General features: G+C 47.9%; 1 protein-coding gene across 1 annotated transcript; it reads left to right on the top strand.

Annotated features, from left to right (window-relative positions):
• Window positions 1–11,462: 11,462 nt before the first annotated feature.
• LOC119341621 lies at window positions 11,463–12,657 on the top strand. The gene is made up of 2 exons (XM_037613491.1): window positions 11,463–12,363; window positions 12,507–12,657. The coding sequence occupies exon 1, from the start codon at window positions 11,465–11,467 to the stop codon at window positions 12,239–12,241; it is 777 nt and encodes a 258-aa protein (XP_037469388.1). The 5' UTR covers window positions 11,463–11,464; the 3' UTR covers window positions 12,242–12,363; window positions 12,507–12,657.
• The last annotated feature ends 8,415 nt before the right edge of the window (window positions 12,658–21,072 follow it).

The raw sequence follows: 21,072 nt of genomic DNA, 5'->3' as shown, positions 1-21,072 counted from the left end.
CCGGCCCTCTTTTCGCAAGAAAACTCAATGGGCTTTTAGGAGGCTGAGAAGTAGGTTGGGCCTGAAACGTGCCGAACAGCTCACGGGCCGGCAGCAGCCCGAATTGGACCCCGGCCCATGATTGTGCGAATCAAGTCACGGGCTTTTAACAGGCCAAAATTGTCTCGGTCCTTGTTTGGCCCAATCAGATATCGGCTGCGAGCAGGCCGGATGCAAACCGGACCGTAGTTAGGCCCAACTATATGACGGGCTTTTAACAGGCCAAAATTAATATAGGGCCGAAATGTTAAACGGGCCCTTAACAGGCCGAAACTAATATCAGGCTGAATTACTAAATGGGCCTTTAGCAAGTGGGCCCAAAAGCATAGCGTCCAGTTAACGGGCCGAATCTGATATGGGCCATAATTGAGGCCAAAGCCTCTTAAAGGGTCGGACCTGATCTGGGCCGTGATTTGGCCCAGAACGTGGGAGGCTTTTTTAACGGGTCAGATCTCATATGGGCCATTATTAGGCCCGGAACGTGGTAGGCCATTAATGGACCAGATCAAATATGGGTCGGCATTTGGCCCAAAATATGGCAGCCAGTTAATGGGCTGGCCTACTAGCATCCTCAAAATCTTGTGGGCCTATAGCTAGGCCAGCCCGTTAGTGTCGGCGAAATCTCGTGGGCCTTTAGCTGGGTTGGCCCATTATGATCCACAAGAATTTTGTGGGCCTTTACCTGGGCTGGCCATTATGGCACACAAAAATCTTGTGGGCCTTTACTTGGGCCGGCCCATTATGGCCCGCGAAATCTTGTGGCCCTTTAGCTGGGCCAGCCCATTATGGTCCGCAAAAATCTTGTGGGTGTTTAGCTGGGCCGGCCCATTATGGTCCGCAAAATCTTGTGGGCCTTTAGTTGGGCCGGCCCATTTAAACTTGATGGGTCGTGCCACATGTAGACGTATCATAGGCGCCTTCTGTCCAATGAGTGCATGACATCTGTCCCAACGATGAGCCGACACGTGTTTCCTCCAACCAATGATGATTTTACACGTGGAAAATCCCCATTGGTCAGGGCTGTTAACGGGTTATCGGATCCAAAACCCGACCCGATAGCTTAACGGCGTCCCGTTACAGTGGATGCCACGTGTCGGTCACCCTTGACGAAAGCACTTCTGTGACGCGCGATTTATCGTCATGGAAGTGGACACTTCCGTGATGATAATTTTGGTAATGTCATGGAACACTTCTACGACAGCACAGGTATGACTATCTTGATTCTGTCATAAAATCGTCATGGATGTACATGCATGACAAAAAAACACGACCTACTGTGACAAACATGTATCATCACGGAAGTGTATTTTTTTTGTAGTGTGAGTCTGCGGCCTCCGCGGCGGGGTTAAGCTTCCCGTCTTCGTACGACGCAGTCCGCTCCGGCTCTAGGGCCAGGGCGGTCACAGGCGCTATCTCCTGCGTGTGGCCCGATGACAGATCTAGGTCGTGTTCATCGTGGTGGCCGGGGATAGCCGTCATAGGTTCGAACCCGTCGAAGATCAAGTCTCCGCGGATATCGGCCACAAAATTCAGGCTTCCAAATCTGACCTGATGGCCAGGGGCGTAGCTATCAATCTGTCTGGGGAGGAAAATCTCTCCCTGGACTGCGTTGTTGTAGATGATTGATGGATCCATCAAGCCTTCTGGTGATGACGCAGCGAAACTCTCAATGAAAGCACCAATGTCGGTGTCAAAACCGGCGGATCTCGGGTAGGGGGTCCCGAACTGTGCGTCTAAGGCTAATGGTAACAGGAGGCGGGGGACACGATGTTTACCTAGGTTCGGGCCCTCTCTAGGGAGGTAATACCCTACTTCCTGCTTGATTGATCTTGATGAATATGAGTATTACAAGAGTTGATCTACCACGAGATCGTAATGGCTAAACCCTAGAAGTCTAGCCTATGAGGTTATGATGGTTGTGGCTAAACTCTAGAAGTCTAAACCCTCCTGTTTATATAGACACCGGGGGGGCTAGGGTTGTACAAAGTCGGTTACAGAAAAAGGAATCTACATATCCAAATCGCCAAGCTTGCCTTCCACGCTAAGGAGAGTCCCATCCGGACACGGGACAAAGTCTTCTATCTTGTATCTTCATAGTCCAATAGTCCGGCCAAAGTATATAGTCCGGCTGTCCGAGGACCCCTCAGTCCAGGACTGCCTCACCCATGCCAACCAAAATTGTACTCGCTGAAGACACAAATGGTATTCCTTTCGACCCATCTACTTACCGCTCCATGATTGGTTCATTGCTTTATCTTTGTGCATCTAGACCAAACATCATGTTTAGTGTATACATGTGTGCTAGATTTCAAGCTTCCCCTAGGGAAAGTCATCATAAGGCAGTTAAGCATATTCTTAGATACCTTGTTCACACCCCAAAGTTGGGTCTATGGTACCCCGAGGATGCTAAGTTTGATCACATTGGGTACACGGATGTGAATTGGGCTGGAGACAAAGTCGGACGAAAGTCCACCTCCGATGCATGTCAGTTTCTTGGACGCTCCTTGGTAAGTTGGTCCTTGAAGAAGCAAAATTATGTTGCTCTCTCCACCGCCGAAGCTGAATACATTGCAACCGCCAGTTGTGCAACTCAGTTACTATGGATGAGGCAAACTTTGAAGGATTATGGTATCACCTATAGACATGTGCCTCTTCTGTGTGATAATGTAAGTGCCATCAATATTGCTGAGAATCCCAAAGATCATACCCGCACCAAGCACATTGATATTAGGTATCATTTCTTGAGAAATCATGTGGAAAAGGGGGACATTCATATTGATCATGTTGGTACAGATATTCAACTTGCAGTCTTCACCAAGCCATTGCATGAAGCAAGGTTTTGTCAACTTAGGCGTGAACTTGGTATCTTGGATCTTGACAGCATTATGTGAAATCTAGTACCCATTCATGCACTTTCATCATGTCTTGTTTAGATGTAGGCATATATTTAGGGGGAGACTTTCAACTCATGAGTACTCTCACCCCATATAATGCATAAATAAAACAAACACTCTCAAAGTTACCATGTTCTTCGAACTATGGTACTTTAAAATGATGGAGTCGTGTTATTGAGCCCAAGGACACTATTTTTGTGGCATCATGACACTTATACTCACATATGGTGGCCTATTGGCCACCGACTCTCCTCAAAAGGAGAGGTTGCCAAATCATGTTTTGGGTCCTTAACCTGTGTGTCTAGTTTCTCATCATGTGGTATTTTACATGTCTGTTTGTACATCACATTTTGTCATATACCTATTCCTGATTTTTGGTTCCTCTAGATATGGCATGTGTCATCTGCCAAACCCTTTGCCATCGGTCATCCGACAGTTCTTGGACGTCCTATGACTCACAGTTTTCCGGTCGACCAACTTCTCTTGGTTGTCCGGTTGTTCTGCGGCAAATCCTGCACAAGCCCAAAAATCACCCCCAGGTCTCGGACGTCCGTGGTTCACCGGTCGTCCGTCGCCTAGCACGTCCACCAGTGCACGGAAGTCCGACCATGGTCGGTCATCCGATGATAGTGCGGGTCACATATATATATGATGGGGTCGGGCCAAACGGTTGCCCTATCCCCTCTTTTCCCCCTTCGCTCGTTTGAATCTGCCGCCGCGCTGCCTGGAGGGCCTCGCCATCGCCTGCAGGGTGCTACCTCGCCGCGCCCTCTCCTCCTCCTCGTCGCCCCTCCTCTCAATCTGGTACTCCTCCCTTGTTGTGCTTCTCGGTTCTCTCTATCTCTCTCTCGATTCTGTCACTCTTTCGTGCAAATGGTTGTGATCCCTTTCACTCTTGGATAATCTCTCAGGTGAGGTTCGTCCCACAATGGTGAAAATCAAGCATACCGCTCACAAGGATGCCGGGGGTACCTCTGCCCGCGGTAATTATGTCATTTTTTAGTTTCAAATTTTCATCATCTCCATCTCCATTCGGGTCTGGGGCTCACTATGGTTGTACATGTTCCTCTCCTCTTGATTTCAGCCTCCCGTCGTGGTGGTTCTGATGACTCTCAGGAGGAGCTGTGTCCCCGCAAGCATGCTGGAAAACGTCCCGTGATCTTGGAGTCCTCCTCTTCCGAGGGTTCTGACTATGAAGAAGAGATGGAGGAGGAGGAGTGTGGTGCGCGTGTGACATTTTCATCCCGCCCCCGCGGTTCTCGCCGGGCCTCTCACATGCCCGCTCCTCCTCCCGATCAGTCGCATGCTGATGGTCGCCACATACCTCTTGAGGCCCCTCAACTTCATGGGTGTATCCTCAAGGACTTCACCAAAGTGCCCAAGCCAGCATATCTTAAGTCCCGGCGTGATGTTGATCAATTTGAAGTGGTTCAAGGTTCTCTGGATCAACAGTTTCGCACCAATGTTTAGGCTGACATCTACACCTCTGTTGTCCTCCCAAAGGGTTTGTCTCTGCACCATTTCATTGACTTAGATTATATTCGGAAACATCCCGTGTAGTATCCGGGTGCCATTGAGCTCATTCAGTCATATGGTCTTGCTGCTCCGTTTGCCTTTCAGCATGATTTTAATCACCTGCAATCCATCAGTTTTATGCCACTTGCTTCTTTGCTCCTAACAAGACCGTCACCTGGATGACCTCTGACACCGAGCTCACTGTCACTTATGCGCAATTTGTCGCTGCTCTTGGGTTTCCGAACACTGGATTCAAGATCAATAAAGATGATCCAAATCACAAACCCAAAGGGGTTGAGGCATGTGGCTATCTCCTACAGGGATTTGATGAACTAACTGAGGAGGAAAAGCTGAAGGATCTGAATCAAGTTTCTATTTGGAGATCTCCGTACTACATCATCTATCAATGCATCATTCGCACCATCTATCCTAAGATGGGTGACAAAGGTTCTTGCAACAGTTATTTCATTGATCTCATGTCTCGTCTCTATGAGTCTCCCAAAGGCAAGATTAATGTTCCTCATTTCCTTTGGCATGAAATCCGACTTGCTAGCTTTCAGTATAAGCGTGCTTTTCCTCATGCTCCATTCATTCAGGCTCTTATTGAGAGTGTGGCTCCCTTCTCCTTTGTCCGCACCCATGGGCATGAGAAGTGGATTATTCCTCCTCACATGGCCAATTATTTTGCTACAAAAGGTTCCTCCAAGTCTGCTCCTACTCGTAGGTCTGCCGCTAGTTCCCATCCTGCTAATGCCAGCTTAGTGCCCTTTGGGCGTTTTGCTCGCTTTATCGGCAAGGCTCACTCTGCCATGATGAAGGCCTTCTCCTTCAACTGCACACACAACCATGATGTTGTCACTCGCTTGATCACTTCCAAGAATGCCTTGAAGTCTCGTCTCCGTGACTCTGGGGCTACTAATGTGAGTGAGGATGAGCGCCTCCTAGCTGCTCCTCCTTCTGACTTTGGTTTTCCTTCGGGGCCTGAGTGGGCTGATTTCCTCGATGAAGCTGGTGGGAGTGGATCTCCAAATGATGATGATGATGATGATGATGATGACCTGTGATTGTCTAAGGGTTCTCTCTGGCCCTTTTTAGGTAGTTGTAGCCAAGGGGGAGAACTAGTTCTAGCTTTCTATTCATGTTGCTCTTATGTTGAACCATTTACCTTGAGTGGGTGTATGACTTTATATCTATGCCTTAAGATGTGATGTTCAACTTATTGAACCTCTATGTTGTATGAATGTTTAGATATTATGATATTATGCAGTTGTGCTTATATGATGATGGTTTTATTTGGTTCTTGTGATATTTTTCTCATATATTCTAGATTGGTTGTCTCTGTGAGGGAGAGCTCTCCATATAATGTTGCAATAATTATGGTTGGGAGGGGAAGCTCTTAAATAAATGTGTCTTAAAGCATAGAGCAACTTGATTTCTGTTGTGCTATGAGTATATTGTCATCAACTACCAAAAAGGGGGAGATTGAAAGTGCAATCATGCCCTAAATATTATTTTGATGTTGATGACAATATACTCATAGGGGACTAACAAAGTTTGTCAAGTATATCTCACATTTTAGTCCCCTCAGAATCAATTATGTGTGTGGATTATGACTTCGGAAATGTTTAACCTCATCAAGAACGAAGAAACAAGACTGTCTTTATGTTTATTCTTGAGTATAGGATCCCGCATTATTAAGAGGGGAGCATGGGTTATTGCTAAAGTCTTGCTCAAACAACTTCTTCAAAGTCAGTGTCTAACCTTCTTCTCTATCGGACGACCGGTACTCACCGAACGTCCGACCGCTTCCATACAAAGCCAAAACATCGGTCGTCCGGTGTGCACCGGACGTCCGGCAAATTCGATCCAGAACCAAAACATTGGTCATCCGTTCCGTGTTGGACGTTCGTTGTTTGCAGAGCCCTCGGTCGTCTGGTACTTTCTCCATAGAGCCTAAACATCGGTCGTCCGGATCCTTCGGTCGTCCGGTACCCACTAGACCGTGCCAAAACATCGGACGTCCAGTCCCTGTCAGATGTCCGGTGTCTGTCATGCCCTCGGTCGTCCGTTGTGCAACGGACGTCCGACGCTTCTGTGCTGTTTTGGGCTCCAACGGCCACTTATTGAGGCATACTATAAATATCTCTCTCCTATCCCGTGACAGGGTTGACCATTCACTTCAAGCATCCTCAAGAACACATCTTCACTCTCTCTCTCACTCTCCAACACCAAATCTTAGATCCCTAAGGGATTTGAGAGCATTTGAGAGAAGTTGTCCACCCAAGTGATAGATCCACTCCTTCCCCTTCTTTGCACCAAAGGAATTCGTGATTTGAGCAAGTCTTGAGCTTTTCCCCATCGTTCTTGTTACTCTTGGAGGTTGGAGACTCCTAGGTGGTAGGATTCATTCAGAGAGGAATCGTTCTTTGTGATTACCCCCGGAAAGTTTGTGAGGGTTTGGAGACCACCCCAAAGTCTACCACTACTGGTTGAGAAACACCTTCCTGGTGTTGTCTCAAAGGAAGAATAGGGTGAGCCTTCGTGGCGTTGGTGTGCCTTCATGGTAACACCCACCTCTCTAACGGTGACGTAGCTTCCCTCCAAGGAAGTGAACATCGACATACATCCTTGTCTCTCGGAGTTGCGGTTATCCCTAACCCTAACTCCCTACTTGTGGTCACTTGTCTCTTAGTCTTTACTTATATCATATTGTGTCTGCTTACTCTCCTACTCGAGTTACTTTTTCACCTTGCTTAGCTCATAGCTTCACACTTGCAATTGTTAGGCTCAACTTCATATTTTGCATTATCGCCTAAAATTGCTAAGTAACAATTAAAGTTTGTAATTGTACCTATTCACCACCCCCCCTCTAGGTCCATCTCGATCCTTTCAGCGGGTCGCGTGCCCATCACGTGGGTTAGTGGGTGACGTCGCCAAAGCAGGCGCCGGCCTATGCGGCCAGGGCAGTTTCCCCTTTGATGCTAAGGGGGCAGTTGTGCCTTCCTGCCCCCGAAGCAAGTCCCAAAGGTTTCCCCTTTGATGAAAGAAGACCAAGACGATGGCACGGCAGGACGGAGGTCATCGTGGAGCCCCTGGCGCGTCATGGATAACACTTTAGTAGGCGAAGACGAACTTTGTTTAGGATAAGCACCAGCACATGTCCCCTTTCAAATTGTCGCCCTGTGATAGCCCTTTCATGCTCATATTTTCGGGGAAGAGGCCCAAGGCACCTATAAAAGGGGTAGAGCGACCATCGTAGTAGAGGATCGACTCTTGATCAAGCCTAGCGTCATTGTTGGCCTTCCAAGAGCTTCGGCTCACCTTGTAGCTCCCAGAGCATAGTCCACAAACAACAACCAAGCAGGAGTAGGGCTATACACCACACGGTGGCCCGAACCTGGGAACTCGTTGTGTTCTCGTCCTGCCTAGCTCGTTACCTCGTAGACGTGAACCAAGCCCCCAGAGCTCGAACCAGGGTTTGGAGGATTTCCCGTGGCTCAGAATCAATCCCTTGACAGTTTCCAACCTGCCAGTTGTATCCAAACTTGGCAGCTTGGGCAGGCCATATGACCCCTTTCTAGAAAGGGGAAGCATGTATAGTAGGGCAGGCAAAAATATTAGGAGAACATGTATTATACTTAAAATCTACAATTTGTTTCCAAATCTTTCCTTCTGTTGTTCATGCCTTTTAACCCAAGAGGCTAGGAGGCATAAATTCATATCAGCAAGGTTAGGAATACCAAGACCATCAAGTTCCTTTTTCATAATCAGCAACTCAATGTTAGTAAGATGGAACTTAAAAAATAGAAAAGGAGGAGACCCCCAGCCTCTGCATATGGACGATGCATACGGCCACTTTATTAATTATTCTCACAAGACCTTACAAAGTAATACCACAGTAAGCCTAAAGCCGTCGTCTAAGCAACAGACTGTCGCTACACATGTCTAGTTGATGAAGGGGCGTAGATAGCCTGGGCCTAATACCAAACAGACATCGCAGCCAAACCTAACATCTAAGACCTAAGGACCCATCCAGGACGCCTGCCGGGCATGGGTCTCGCCGGTCCGGCGTGCTCTCAGAGGTCGCCGCCCCCAACTGCCACCGCTCCATCTTCAGAACTGTACTGATGCATCAACCTTGCTCGGTCTAGCTATCGTCGACGCCACCACGGCGCCCAATGGCACCTCCTCCCTGTGTGCAAATAGCTGAGCACGTCGCGATTGCCATTGATACACCTCAGCACCATGCTGCCAAGTACCACCAGCCGACACAACTTGAAGTCTTTGGAGAATCTGTCGTGCGTAGCACTTGCCGACCAGGCATGACAAAGTGTAGCACCTATCGGTCAGGCATGACTTGACATCTCCACCGAAGCTCCGTGCAAGATGAAGTCGCTCCACCTCCTGCCTCTGACTTCCAGCGTTGCTCCACAAACGATGCTCCCAAGAGAGAAACGACACCGCAGTGCCGCCATCGTCCGATCTGGAACACCAGATCCTAGGGTTTCCCCCAGAGCAGCATGAGTGGGTCGACAGTAGTTACACGACCATGCCTCCATCAAGGTAACGGCGTAGAACGCCGCCATCGCCTGCCAACGGCTCGGTTTTCACCGGCAACCATGTTTCCCCAACTCGCACCCGGGACTAGATGGTGGATCCCGAGATCCGATCACCAAGCCTCTGGTCGGCCATCTCTGATGAAGAAGATGATCACCACCATTGGCCAGCGAGACGACGTGAGATGAAGTAGGGCGCTGCTAGCGTGCGTCCTGGCCAGCACCACCGACGCTCGGCCCGTCCCGGATCACGCCTCATGACCGAGGGCAACGGAAAGCACTGCCCCGACGAGGACGCAGACCGGAAGCCAAGATCCGGTCCACCCTCGCGCCGCCACGTGGCCACCACCAAGCGTCGTTCAGTGGCAGCCCCGCCGTCGTGAGGAACGCCGCCCCACAGGCAGCAGGCGCCAGCCACCGGCGGAACTCCATCGCGCGCCACCGGCCGCCGCGAGATCTGCGCGAGAACGACGAGGACGCCCCGCCGCCACCTTCCCTAGGGACCACATGGGCTTCACCGGTGTCCCCTCCGGTGGCAGTGAAGCGGGGGAGGAGCGGGGAGGGGCAGTTGGCGGCGAGGTTAGAGATTCCCCCGTGCGCCAGAGGCGACGCGCGGGGATGAGTCTAACGTTGCCCCAGATGGTACTTAAATGCCCATCATAATCTATCCCAAAAACAATGAGCCAACCGAGAATTCATAAGAGAGATGACCCACTTGGGAAATCTAATAAAACTAAAAAGATAAGTGGGGATAATGGCCATACATGCTTTAACAAGCACCAACCTCCTGGCTGGGGATAGGAGTCTTCCTCTCCACCCAACCCCTCTACTAGCGTTTTATCCACCATAGGGTGCAAATCACCCCCCCCCCCCTCAACTTAGAGTCGTGCAAAGGAACATCTAAAGATTTCATTGGCAACTCCCCTAGTTTGCACCCCCTAGGGCTTGGGAAACGGTCCCAAAATGCAGTCAGAGACATTAAGTGGGATAAAATCACACTTAAGGAAGTTAATCCTAAGGCCAGACAGCTGCTCAAAACATGATAAAACCATTATAAAGAGCAGTTTCAAGCTTGTCATCAATGAAAATAAGGGTATCATCTGCATATTGCAGACTAATTACCCCCATTAGGATACAACCTAGCCATCAACCCTCTAAGATGAGAGTGTTGAGCAGCTCTAGTGAGCATCTTGGTAAACACATCAGCCACAAGGTTAAAGAGCGGGGAAATAGGGCCCCTTGTCTCATACCTTTAGTGGCAACGAAGAAATGGTTATTAACGTTATTGATTTTAACTCCAACAAAAGCCTTATCCAGTAAGGAATGGACCAAATTAACCCACTTAGACTAAGGCCCCTATGAGCCAGCATCTTAAGAAGAAATTCATGACTAACTCTATCATAGGTTTTTTCATAGTCTAATTTAAAAATGAAACAAGGGTTTTATGTGCTACTACATCATGATAATTTCATAACCACACTCTCAACAATATACCTCCCATTGAAGAAAAATCAAATCATCATAAATTGGTCCTAACCTATTGGTGGCACACTTGATAAAGATTTTTTTACTACAATTAGTTAAAGCAAATAGGTCTGAACTGCTAATAGGAGGATTAATCAAGATTTCGGATTTCGACTCCCAACTAGGTCCATGATTCGAAACCCATCGGTCACAAATACCTCAAGATGGGAATGGGCCGACCCGGACCTGGCCTTGGACATGGGCCCATGGCCCCAAGGTCAGTATGCGAGGCCATGGGTCGATCCATTTCATTAGAAAATTATGGCCTCGCTGACCCGTTGGGTATATGAGGCCGACCCAAGATTAAGATGAGAAAATCCATGAATTCAGTTAGCATAATCTGAAGACCGGGCAGGCCATCGGGACGGTGAGCTGGACAAGTTGAAAAGGAAGAGTAAGGCGACCAGGATGACGAGCTCGAGGGCGACCGAGACGACGAACGAGAGGCACGAGCGGGACGAATGCCGGCGGTAGCAGAGATGCTCGGGGGTGCCGTTCGAACAAGCCGCTGGTTGTTTCTACGTGCATGTACTAGTTCACGTAAAAATCAATCCACCTGCCTGCTTGTGTACAGGGGCGTCTCCAAAAATCGATCCAGTTTGCTCAGCTTCTTACGTACGTGTCTTCCGGTCAAGTAATCCATGTGCACATGAGCACATCGTCGATTTCTTAAGAAAGTACACGACGAGTCGAGGGGGCGGCCAGCGGCAGCACACAGATGGTCGGGGGACTGGGTCGACCCATCTGACCCATCGGGCCGCATAGTGCCGACTCCACTGACCCATATATCAACTGAGGCCAACCGACGTGGCCCATTGGCCTTGACTTTTTGGACCGGGTCAGTGACCCAGCGGGTCGACCCGGCCCATTCCCATCTTGACAAATACCCATCGGTCACATCTCGACTGCGCGCTCGACCTAACCTAACCTCGTTCCATGGGGATCTCGCCGTCGCCGACCGACCGCGCCGCCGCTCCGGCCAGGCTGCCGCCGGTGCGGTACTACGTGCCGGCCGTCTGGGAGATAAAGCGTGAGGAGGACCCCGTCCACGACCCAGACTCCCCGCAGTCCCCGAGCCAGATCGGCGACGACGTGCCGCCGCTGGTGTTCCCCAACCCCAACCCCTCCCCCTCCTGGCTATCCCGCCGGACGGCGTTCGAGCGCCACCTTCCCGCCACCCACGACGAGCCGCCGCCGTCGCCGCCGCCGCCGGAAGAACAACCCGCGCGGCGCCCGGAGGACGAGGACCCGGACCTGTACTTCTGCCTCAAAGACCCCAACGACCCCGAGTGCGTGCGCCGGTGCCACGAGGTCCAGAGCAAGCGGTACGCCGTGCACGCGCTGCGGGGCTACAACGCCGACTCTGGCAACGGCGTCAAGTACGAGCTGGTCGAGGGCAGCGCCAGGAGCAACAGCATCCTGCTCGACTGCGCCGAGATCCTCGGCCACGTGGTCTTCACCGCCAGGCCTGCCGCCGCCGGCGGTGGACGGGATCGGACCTTCTTCGGCGAGGTTCGCATGCCGGACCATGCCCTCGCCTGCATGATTTCGTTGGACGACGACAGAGACTGCTACTACCGAGGGGCGGCTGCCAACGACGACGAGCTGTGCCAGTTCTGTAGAAAGGACCTCAGGCACCCGGAGGTGCATCCGGAGATCAGGAGACCACCTCGTGGGACGTCGGCGACGGAAACAATCATGGATTGCGATTGATTTTAGAGATTAACGCCCTATTGATCCCTCTAGGATAGATCGACCGAAAGAAATACTGCACTAGCTACTTGATTATCAATGTAAACTGCCGGCTACAAGCAGTTTAATTCCTTCAACGAGAGGTAATGCAATATTTTCAGGCAAATCCACATGATCTCCATACGAATTTTAGTTCTATGTGTCCTTTTGAGCAGATAAATACCACTAATGTTGAAGGTCAATTGGTTGGTAAATTTGGTCATGGTTCTCCTCGTTTGGACCGCAGGGATGTGTAGAAGTCAGATGAAAACACACGAACAAATTATCCGTGGGAAGAGCAATCAGAGGGTCGGAATGGCGCACAGACTAATTACTAACTCTCTGAAGAGAGTCGGAGGCTCCGGATGAAGTGTGGTTGGAACTTGGAGGGTTTGAACAAGTTGAAAAGTAGGAAATTGGGCAAAGGGAGAGAATGAGGCTTTTGAGGGTTTTGGGAGTTTGGTCTCTAAGCACTTTGCAAAAGACACTTCACGTAACAAAACCAATATCCTTTTTGATAGCATCGACATACCTAAGGACTTGGTGATTTTGGATCACTAAACGCTATGAAAATGTCCTTAATCCTGCTAACACTTGTCCTTGAAGAAAAGAAGGGTCTAATTTGTATCTTTTGGGGTCTAAGCTGATCGACAAAATTATTATAGCATTTATGTGGTTGTCAAACGAAAATCAAGATCTTTGTTCACAAGTTGAATAAGATTATTATAATCTTACCATGGTCCTTTTTCTTTCACCAGCTCATGCTATGCAGACTTACATGATGCACATATTGCAGGCGCTTGGCATCAACTTCTAACAACTACTACTTACATACGGAGCTCACCATGAAGGTTCTGAACTACTTGATGAGGTTTTCAACTCACAATGAAGTCTCAAACTACTCATCACGATTTGATGAGGTTTTGCTCTACATGAAGGTAGGGTGCTTGCCCCTTTATGATACATCGATCGTGTTAAGTGTAGTTAGGATCGATTGATATTTTCCATAGGACACATGAGAGCATAAACTTTTCATTTCTTAAAGCTTTAAGAAGCCTTCTAGTTCGGCCTATATGGGGAGCGCAGCAGCCCAAGCTGGCTGCTTCGTTTCCCCTCTTGGCCCATTACGCCAATATCTTTGCCGGGGGTGCTCGGAACCCCTTTCCGGTGACCCGATATGTACCCGGTATCTCGGAACACTTCTGTTGTTCGAATACTATCGTCCTATATATCAATTTTTACCTCTCGATCATTTCGAGACTCCTCGTCATGTCCGTGATCTTATCCGGGACTCCGAACAACATTCGATCACCAAAACACATAACTCATATAATACAAAATCGTCATCGAACGTTAAGCGTGCGGACCCTACGGGTTCGAGAACTTTGTAGACATGACCGAGACACCTCTCCGATCAATAAACAATAGCGGAACCTGGATGCTCATATTGGCTCCTACATATTCTACGAAGGTCTTTATCGATCGTCGGTATCTTCATACCTAGTTCAATCTCGTTACTGGCAAGTCTCTTTACTCCTTCCGTAATACATCATCCCGCAACTAACTCATTAATCACATTGCTTGCAAGGCTTCTTATGATGTGCATTAACAAGAGGGCCCAGAGATACCTCTCTGATACTCGGAATGACAAATCCTAATCTTGATCTATGCCAACCTAACAAACACCTTCGGAGATACCTACAGAGCATGCTTATAATTACTCATCTACTTTGTGACTTTTGATAGCACACAAGGTATTCCACCGGTATCTGAGAGTCGCATAATCTCATAGTTGAAGGAATATGTATTTGACATGAACAAAGCAATAGCAATAAAACTGAACGGTCAATATGCTAAGCTAACGGATGGGTCTTGTCCATCACATCATTCTCCTAATGATGTGATCTCTTTATCAAATGACAACTCGTGTCCACGGTTAGTAAACCTTAACCATCTTTGATCAACGAGCTAGTCAAGTAGAGGCTCACTAGGGACACAATATTTTTCTATGTATTCACACATGTATTTAGGTTTCTGATCAATACAATTTTAGCATGAATAATAGACATTTATCATGAATAAGGAAATCTAAAATAACAACTTTATTATTGCCTCTAGGGCATATTTCCTTTAGTCTCCCACTTGCACTAGAGTCAATAATCTACTTCACATCGCCATGTGATTTAACACCAAAAGCCCAAGCAAGTGCTCACTACTGTTTAGTGAGACTTGACCAGAAGTGTACCCAGCCAGAGGCTCAAAGAGGCTGACTGTGGGGCCCTGTTGACAGCCCAGTCAAGAGTCAAAGCTGACTCGGTTGACTGGTCAAACTGACAAGTGGGCCCCATGTGTCATTGACTACTATTTAAACAGGACAATTAAGTTAGGCTAATTAGCACAAGGGGGTCCACCAGTCAGTGACTACTTAAGTTAGTTAACTAGACAGTGGCCCAGCCGAACTCCCCTGTGGCTGGTCACGAATAGGGGACGCTGGCGGCCATGGCCGACGTCGCAAGGGCGCGGGGGACGAGGAGCGGCTGGGCGGGGAGCGAGGAGCGGCTAGTTTTATTAAATGTAAAACTAGCTACATAATTAGTGTTCCCAATTAACCCACTGCCGCAAAAAGTTCGGCACATTAGTAAATAGTTTATATTTGTTTATTAATTAAAAAGCATTAAAACAATTGTTTTAGCTACTGTTTTATTCATTTTAGGACATTAAAACGCTTTATAAAAATGTTGGTTCACCATCATAATTAGTTTTGGAATATTTGCCACAATTTTAATATTTTATACTGCATGTTTGAGAAATTTGAATTTTGGACTTTATTTTGAATTTGAACCATGCCTTGGATCAAATGAGGATTAGCAACAGAAATGTGACGATGTGGCACCATTAACTTGGAATTATTGTAGCTTAATTATTCGGGCGTTGCATGCGTAAATGCATGCAAATATGTTGAGTGGCTGCCTCCATAACCCATGGCGGCAGGTGCCAAGTCATTTTGTTTACCATTCCAGCGTCGCTTCAAATCTTGCGATGCAAAGGTGCCGCTATCGGCTGTGATGGCAGGCGCTGCCACCTCCGGTTGTGGCGTCAGGTGACACGTGTTGTCTGTTGGGATTGTCACCACAATAGTTATGTCAATTGCACTCAGAGGTGTTCTTTTCTGGCATTACACTAGCGCGGATGGTCTAAAATGTAAAAGATTCGACAGGCAGCGGTGTAGTGATGTTGTCATGTTGACGTGGTCGATGACTGCAACCTGGTTTGATCAATGCAACGTCTTCCTCTTTTTGGGATGTGAATCCTTCAGGGCTGACGTAACCATCACTTTCACGCCGAGATTCATAATTTTTCGGCCGTCTGCGTTGGAACTCAAGCAACAACAACATGGTCATGCCATCGACATGTGAGAAAAGCTAATCTCCCGTGCACAGGGACGGAGCTCACGTACAAGGACTGGTGTCAAATGACACCAGTGCCGATCGTAACCTCAAACTAATCTTGTCAAAAAGATTTGTCTTTGACCCCAGCCAGAAAACACGATTGACCCCAGCCCAGCCACCCGTCCGTATAGACGCAAAAAGGCTCAGCCTAGTTCCAGCCCAGCCATAGAAGCCCAAAGTCACTAAAAAATATGCGGTCATTCCACCAAATTCCACACGCCGCTGCACATTACAGCCGTAAATACCCACGAGCCCGAATACCCATTATGTAATACTTGCACACGGCCCCGCTGATGTATGCGTGAGTCTACATCTCTTCATCTCATCGCCTCCTCTCCTTTATTTTTATTTTTTGCAGAAAATCTCATCGCCCCCTCTCAATCCCTAATTCCCCAACCCCCCATATCCATACGATAATTCCATGCTGGTCTCTGGTGGAATTACAGAGAGACGAGCTGCCAAATCAGCTGGATTTTGGTCTAATGCGGCATAATCTGGTGCCAATCCACCAAGCCTAGATTGATTCTTCTCAGGTATGCCTCGTGACCCACATGTGTATTAGATTTAGTCTTCAGACTAAATTTCGCTACCGAATTAATTTGAAAATTTTACTGCTCTCTTCCTTGATTCATGTCCAACTAGGAGGTTATGGACTTCAAGGCCACTTAGACTTAGGCAGGATAATGGTCATATATCAAGTGTTTGTATTATTACTCCAGACGAAATAAATTTAGATGATCTTCCTCCCGATCCAGCTGATCGAAAAAGAATATCATAATACGCTAAGAATCATAAGAAGCAAGCCGAGATTAGATGGAGATATCTTACATGCCACAAGAAGTCTTTAAATGTCCACAGAAGACCACAGTAGGATTAGAACAAAAAAATAATCTAGAATGGTCTAAAGACTACCATTGCCTAGAGCCGTAATTTGCATAAGGCATTTTGTTTGTGTTGCTATCTATTCATACTTTCATAGATTGCATCCACGACTAAGGTGGTAATGATGCATTTGTTGTTAATGTTTTCTCTAATTGGAATAAGAAAAGCAGACTAGATACTCATGTGGGTGACGAGTTCATGAGTGGTTGCATGATTTTCTACGTGCAGAAGGATATATTTTCTAGAATTATGAATGATATTGTGATGGATCTATTTAAGAAGATGAAAGATCAAGAAGGAAAGTTATAAAATGTGAGCCCCGTGTCACTTTATATTTTGCTTAATGATGTTTATTTTCTGTATTACTTGTTTTGTACCATTGTTGTACATATAATATGTTCTTTCGTTCATTCTTTTCAGGAAGAAACAACTAGAATTCTTGAAGTCATCATTTTGCTTATTATTTTCTGACTATGTCAAGAAGTGGCTATACGACTTCGCTCAGCGCGTAATTGGTATGGCATTTTTTATGTAATGATAATATTGTTGGATCATCGCATGTTTTCGCTTTTCGTGCCGCTCTCTAACATTATGTGTGCTGCACTACTATAGGTTGTGCTAGAGTGGACAGAGCTTGACACCAGTGCCTAGTTTTTGTAGCTTCGTCCCTGCCCGTGCATGGGAGGTACCGTGCATGCATGCACCGGCGGGGCACATAAGCATGGCAGGAGGAGGCCGTGTGGATGGGCAGGCCGGCGAGGGGCCGATGCTCAGCTAGCTGACTCGGAACAGATCAGCTCTCGGGATGGACCCCGGTATAAATACGGAGCGATTCTTGTTTGTTTTTTGCGGGAAATTTGGAGAGCTTTATTTCATGAAAGCATAATCGGTGCAGTCAGCCAGAAGGCTAGTCACCAAGAAGTTAGGGGTTTCATCGAGCCGACTTTCCGTCACATTCAGTGTGCAAGCACGCTTCGCACACAGATGCGCCGGAACATTTGCCGTTCGATTTACATGAAAGATATCAAACGAAGAAAAAGAGGTACAGAGCTCTCCTATTTCTAAAAATAAAGGAGCCACAATAGAACGAGCATTGTGGCGAGATTGCCAGTACTTCACCAGCTCCAAACAGTCGACTTCCATGATCACATGTTGGAATCCTCGAAGACGAGCAAAGCGGACTCCATCTCGGAGTGACAAACACTCCATCATCAAGGGATCCGAGACTCCCGTGTATGGTTTGCACCATGAACCCAGTAGTGCTGAGGAAGATCGGGCCACTCCGCCAGCACCGCCCCGGCCTTCATCAATCTGCAAAGCGCCGTCTGTATTGATCTTGACCGACCCCTCCTCTGGGGGACGCCAACCATAACCCGGTAGAACCAGGGTTTCCTTGCATGGTAATTGAAGGAGGGATATAGCCTCCTTAATGTGTCTGATAGTTGCTGTGGGATCTCTTCCGCCATTACCATGTTTGATTCGATTCCTAGAGTGCCAAATAGACCACATAATAGTGGTGATCTTTGCACGTTCATAGGTAGTGAACTGAGGATCACAGGTTATGTCTCGAGCCCAAGTAACCGAGTGGAGAGGTGGAAGACGGAGACCAAGCCATGTCCACGCCTCTTCCCAGAAGCTCTGTGCATGTATACAGTGTATTAGCGCATGCTTCAAATCCTCCTCCATAGAGCGGCAAACACTGCATTGCCGAGCATTTGCAATGTGACGATAGTTAAGAGTAGTTTCATCTGGAAGAATGCCACGTAACACTCTCCACCAGAACACTCTCACTTTTGGTATAACATTTAACTTCCATAAGGATTTCCACAACTGTTGATCGTCCAATGAGGCTTCGGTAGCCGTCCCTTCCTCTAGAGCCAAAGGCTCGTTATGAGTCACGAGAGCGCGGTACGCCGTTTTAACAGTGTAGTTACCTGATTTGTCAAATGCCCATGCAAGAAAATCATCGCCCCCGCCTTGCCTAATTGGGATATTTAGTATGGCCGTGGCATCCTGAGCAGTAAAATTGTCTCTGATCACATCAATCTTCCAAGACCAGTTTCGTGTGTCTATAAGATCTGACACCCGATCAATGTTAGTCACTGTAGGTCTCTGAGTTGGAATCATTGCAACCGTACCTGGAATCCATTGATCCTCCCATACCGAGATCGTAGATCCGTCTCCCACTCTGGAGATTAAGCCTTTTCTCAGGGCGTCCCTTCCTGCCACAATTGCCTTCCAAGTTGCCGAAGCGGACTTGGGGACTGATGCATGCATGAAATCAGTGTCCGGGAAATAACGACCTTTGAGAACTCATGCGCACAGCGAGTTTGGGTTGGTGATAAAGCGCCATCCATGCTTGCCTAGCATAGCGATATTAAACAGATTCGGGTCTCAGAAACCCATCCCCCCCTTGCACTTGGGTTTAGATAACTCCTTCCAGGAAACCCAATGCAAAGCTTTTTTATCAAGAGAGCTGCTCCAAAAATATTTTGCCATTGGAGAAGTGAGACTCTTGCAAACTTTTTTGGTGAGAAGGAACGTGCTCATTGGGAAAGTTGGGATTGATTGAATGACAGACTTGAGCAGTGTTTCCCTTCCAGCACATGCAAGTAGTTTTTCCGACCACCCTTGCATCTTTCCACGAGCTCTCTCACTAATATGGTCGAAGGTACCACTGGTGATACGTCCAACCGCAGTGGGAAGCCCCAGATATCTTTCGCTGAATGCCTCGACCTGGATGTTCAAGGTCGTCTTCAAGTCTTGCATGACAGTGTCCGGGGTGTTGGAGCTGAAATAGATAGAACTTTTGTCCCGGTTCACGCACTGGCCAGAGGCATCGCCATAAATCCTCAGAATTTCATTCAGACGGCAAGCACTCGCAGGGCTTGCATTTATGAAGATTAGGCTGTCGTCTGCAAATAGCAGATGAGAGACCCAAGGTGATCTATAGCTCACTCTTAGGCCCCTATCAACAGAACCACCATTGTAAAACTTTAGTAATGAAGAGAAACCTTCTGCACAGAGCAGAAAAAGATATGGAGAGACTGGATCACCTTGTCTAAAACCCCGAGATGGTGTGAAGAAAGGGAGCAGCTCTCCATTAACCCGAACCGAGAAACGAACCGAGGTGACACACTTCATAATCAGGCGAATGAAAACAATGTTGAAGCCCAGACGAGACAGAATTGCCTCGAGGTAGTGCCACCACTCGGTCGTACGCCTTCATCATATCTAACTTGACTGCACAAGAATAGTTCTTTCCTTTCTTCCTTCGTCTCATCGTATGAATACTTTCATAAGCGACAAGTACATTATCTGTAATAAGACGACCAGGAACGAAAGCGCTCTGCTCTTCACTAATAATATCGTCCATGATGTGTCGCAAGTGGTTAGATATAACTTTGGCCGCGATCTTGTATAGAACCGGACACAAAGCAATAGGACGATATTGAGAAATTGACTGCGGGTGGCGTACCTTTGGGATTAATGTGATGGAGGTATCGTTCAATCCCGACGGTAACTCACCACCATTCAGAAAGTCTAGGACTGCCATTGCCTAGCAAGTCCCAATGCCGCTGATAAAACCCTGCGGTGAATCCGTCAACTCCAGGGGCCTTCGAGGGGGCCATTTGAAACAGCGCAGCTTTGACCTCCTCTGCGGTATAAGGTTTGGTAAGATCATCATTCATACCCTGAGTCACCTTGACGGGCACATGTGATAATAAGTCACCAGCCTCACTAAAACCTTGTGTTTGATACAGGTTTTGGTAGAAAGCTAAAACCTCTTCCTTGTCCTCCATCTCAGTTTCACATATTGAACCATCTACACGGCGTAAACCCTGGATCTTGTTCATTCTTTTGCGCTGGGCAGCCTGTGCCTGAAAGTAGGAAGTGTTCCGATCGCCCTCGCGGATCCATGGAACCCGAGAACGCTGACGGAGCCACACTTCCTCTTGGAGAAGCGCTTCCTTCAGCTTCTTGACTATGTTTTTCTCTTCGTCCGTTGGACCCGTACCCATGGAACAGCACCTGACGCGGTCCAATTTTTTTGGAGTTTCCTTACCGTGCGTGCCAAACAACCAAATTCCTTTGAGCCCCACGGCTCAAGAATAGACTGAAGAGACCCCAAAGCCGTGGAGATCCCTTGGAGCCCTGACTTGTTTTGGATTCCCCGCCATGTATCACTTACTAGACGGTCGTAATCCGAGTGCATTTGCCATACGTTCTCGTAACGAAACTGTTTCTTTGCTCGTGCTCCGTATGACAGTGTATCCTTGATTTCAGCTACAACAAAACAGTGATCAGATTCAACAGAGGGGAGGTGTCTGATCCGTATATGCTGAAAAAGTTGCTGGAAATCCTCATTCGCGAAAGCTCGGTCTAGGCGTGCCTTTACATTTGAATCTCCTCCTTGCTGATTGTCCCAAGTATAAGGCGTACCTGACCAGCCTAAATCTTGCATGGAAACATCGTCCATGA

The sequence above is a fragment of the Triticum dicoccoides genome, chromosome 7B, assembly GCF_002162155.2.
Source record: "Triticum dicoccoides isolate Atlit2015 ecotype Zavitan chromosome 7B, WEW_v2.0, whole genome shotgun sequence".
NCBI classification, from domain to species: domain Eukaryota; kingdom Viridiplantae; phylum Streptophyta; class Magnoliopsida; order Poales; family Poaceae; genus Triticum; species Triticum dicoccoides.
The sequence above is the reverse complement of the archived record's forward strand: the minus strand, read 5'-3'. Positions and strand labels throughout refer to the sequence as shown.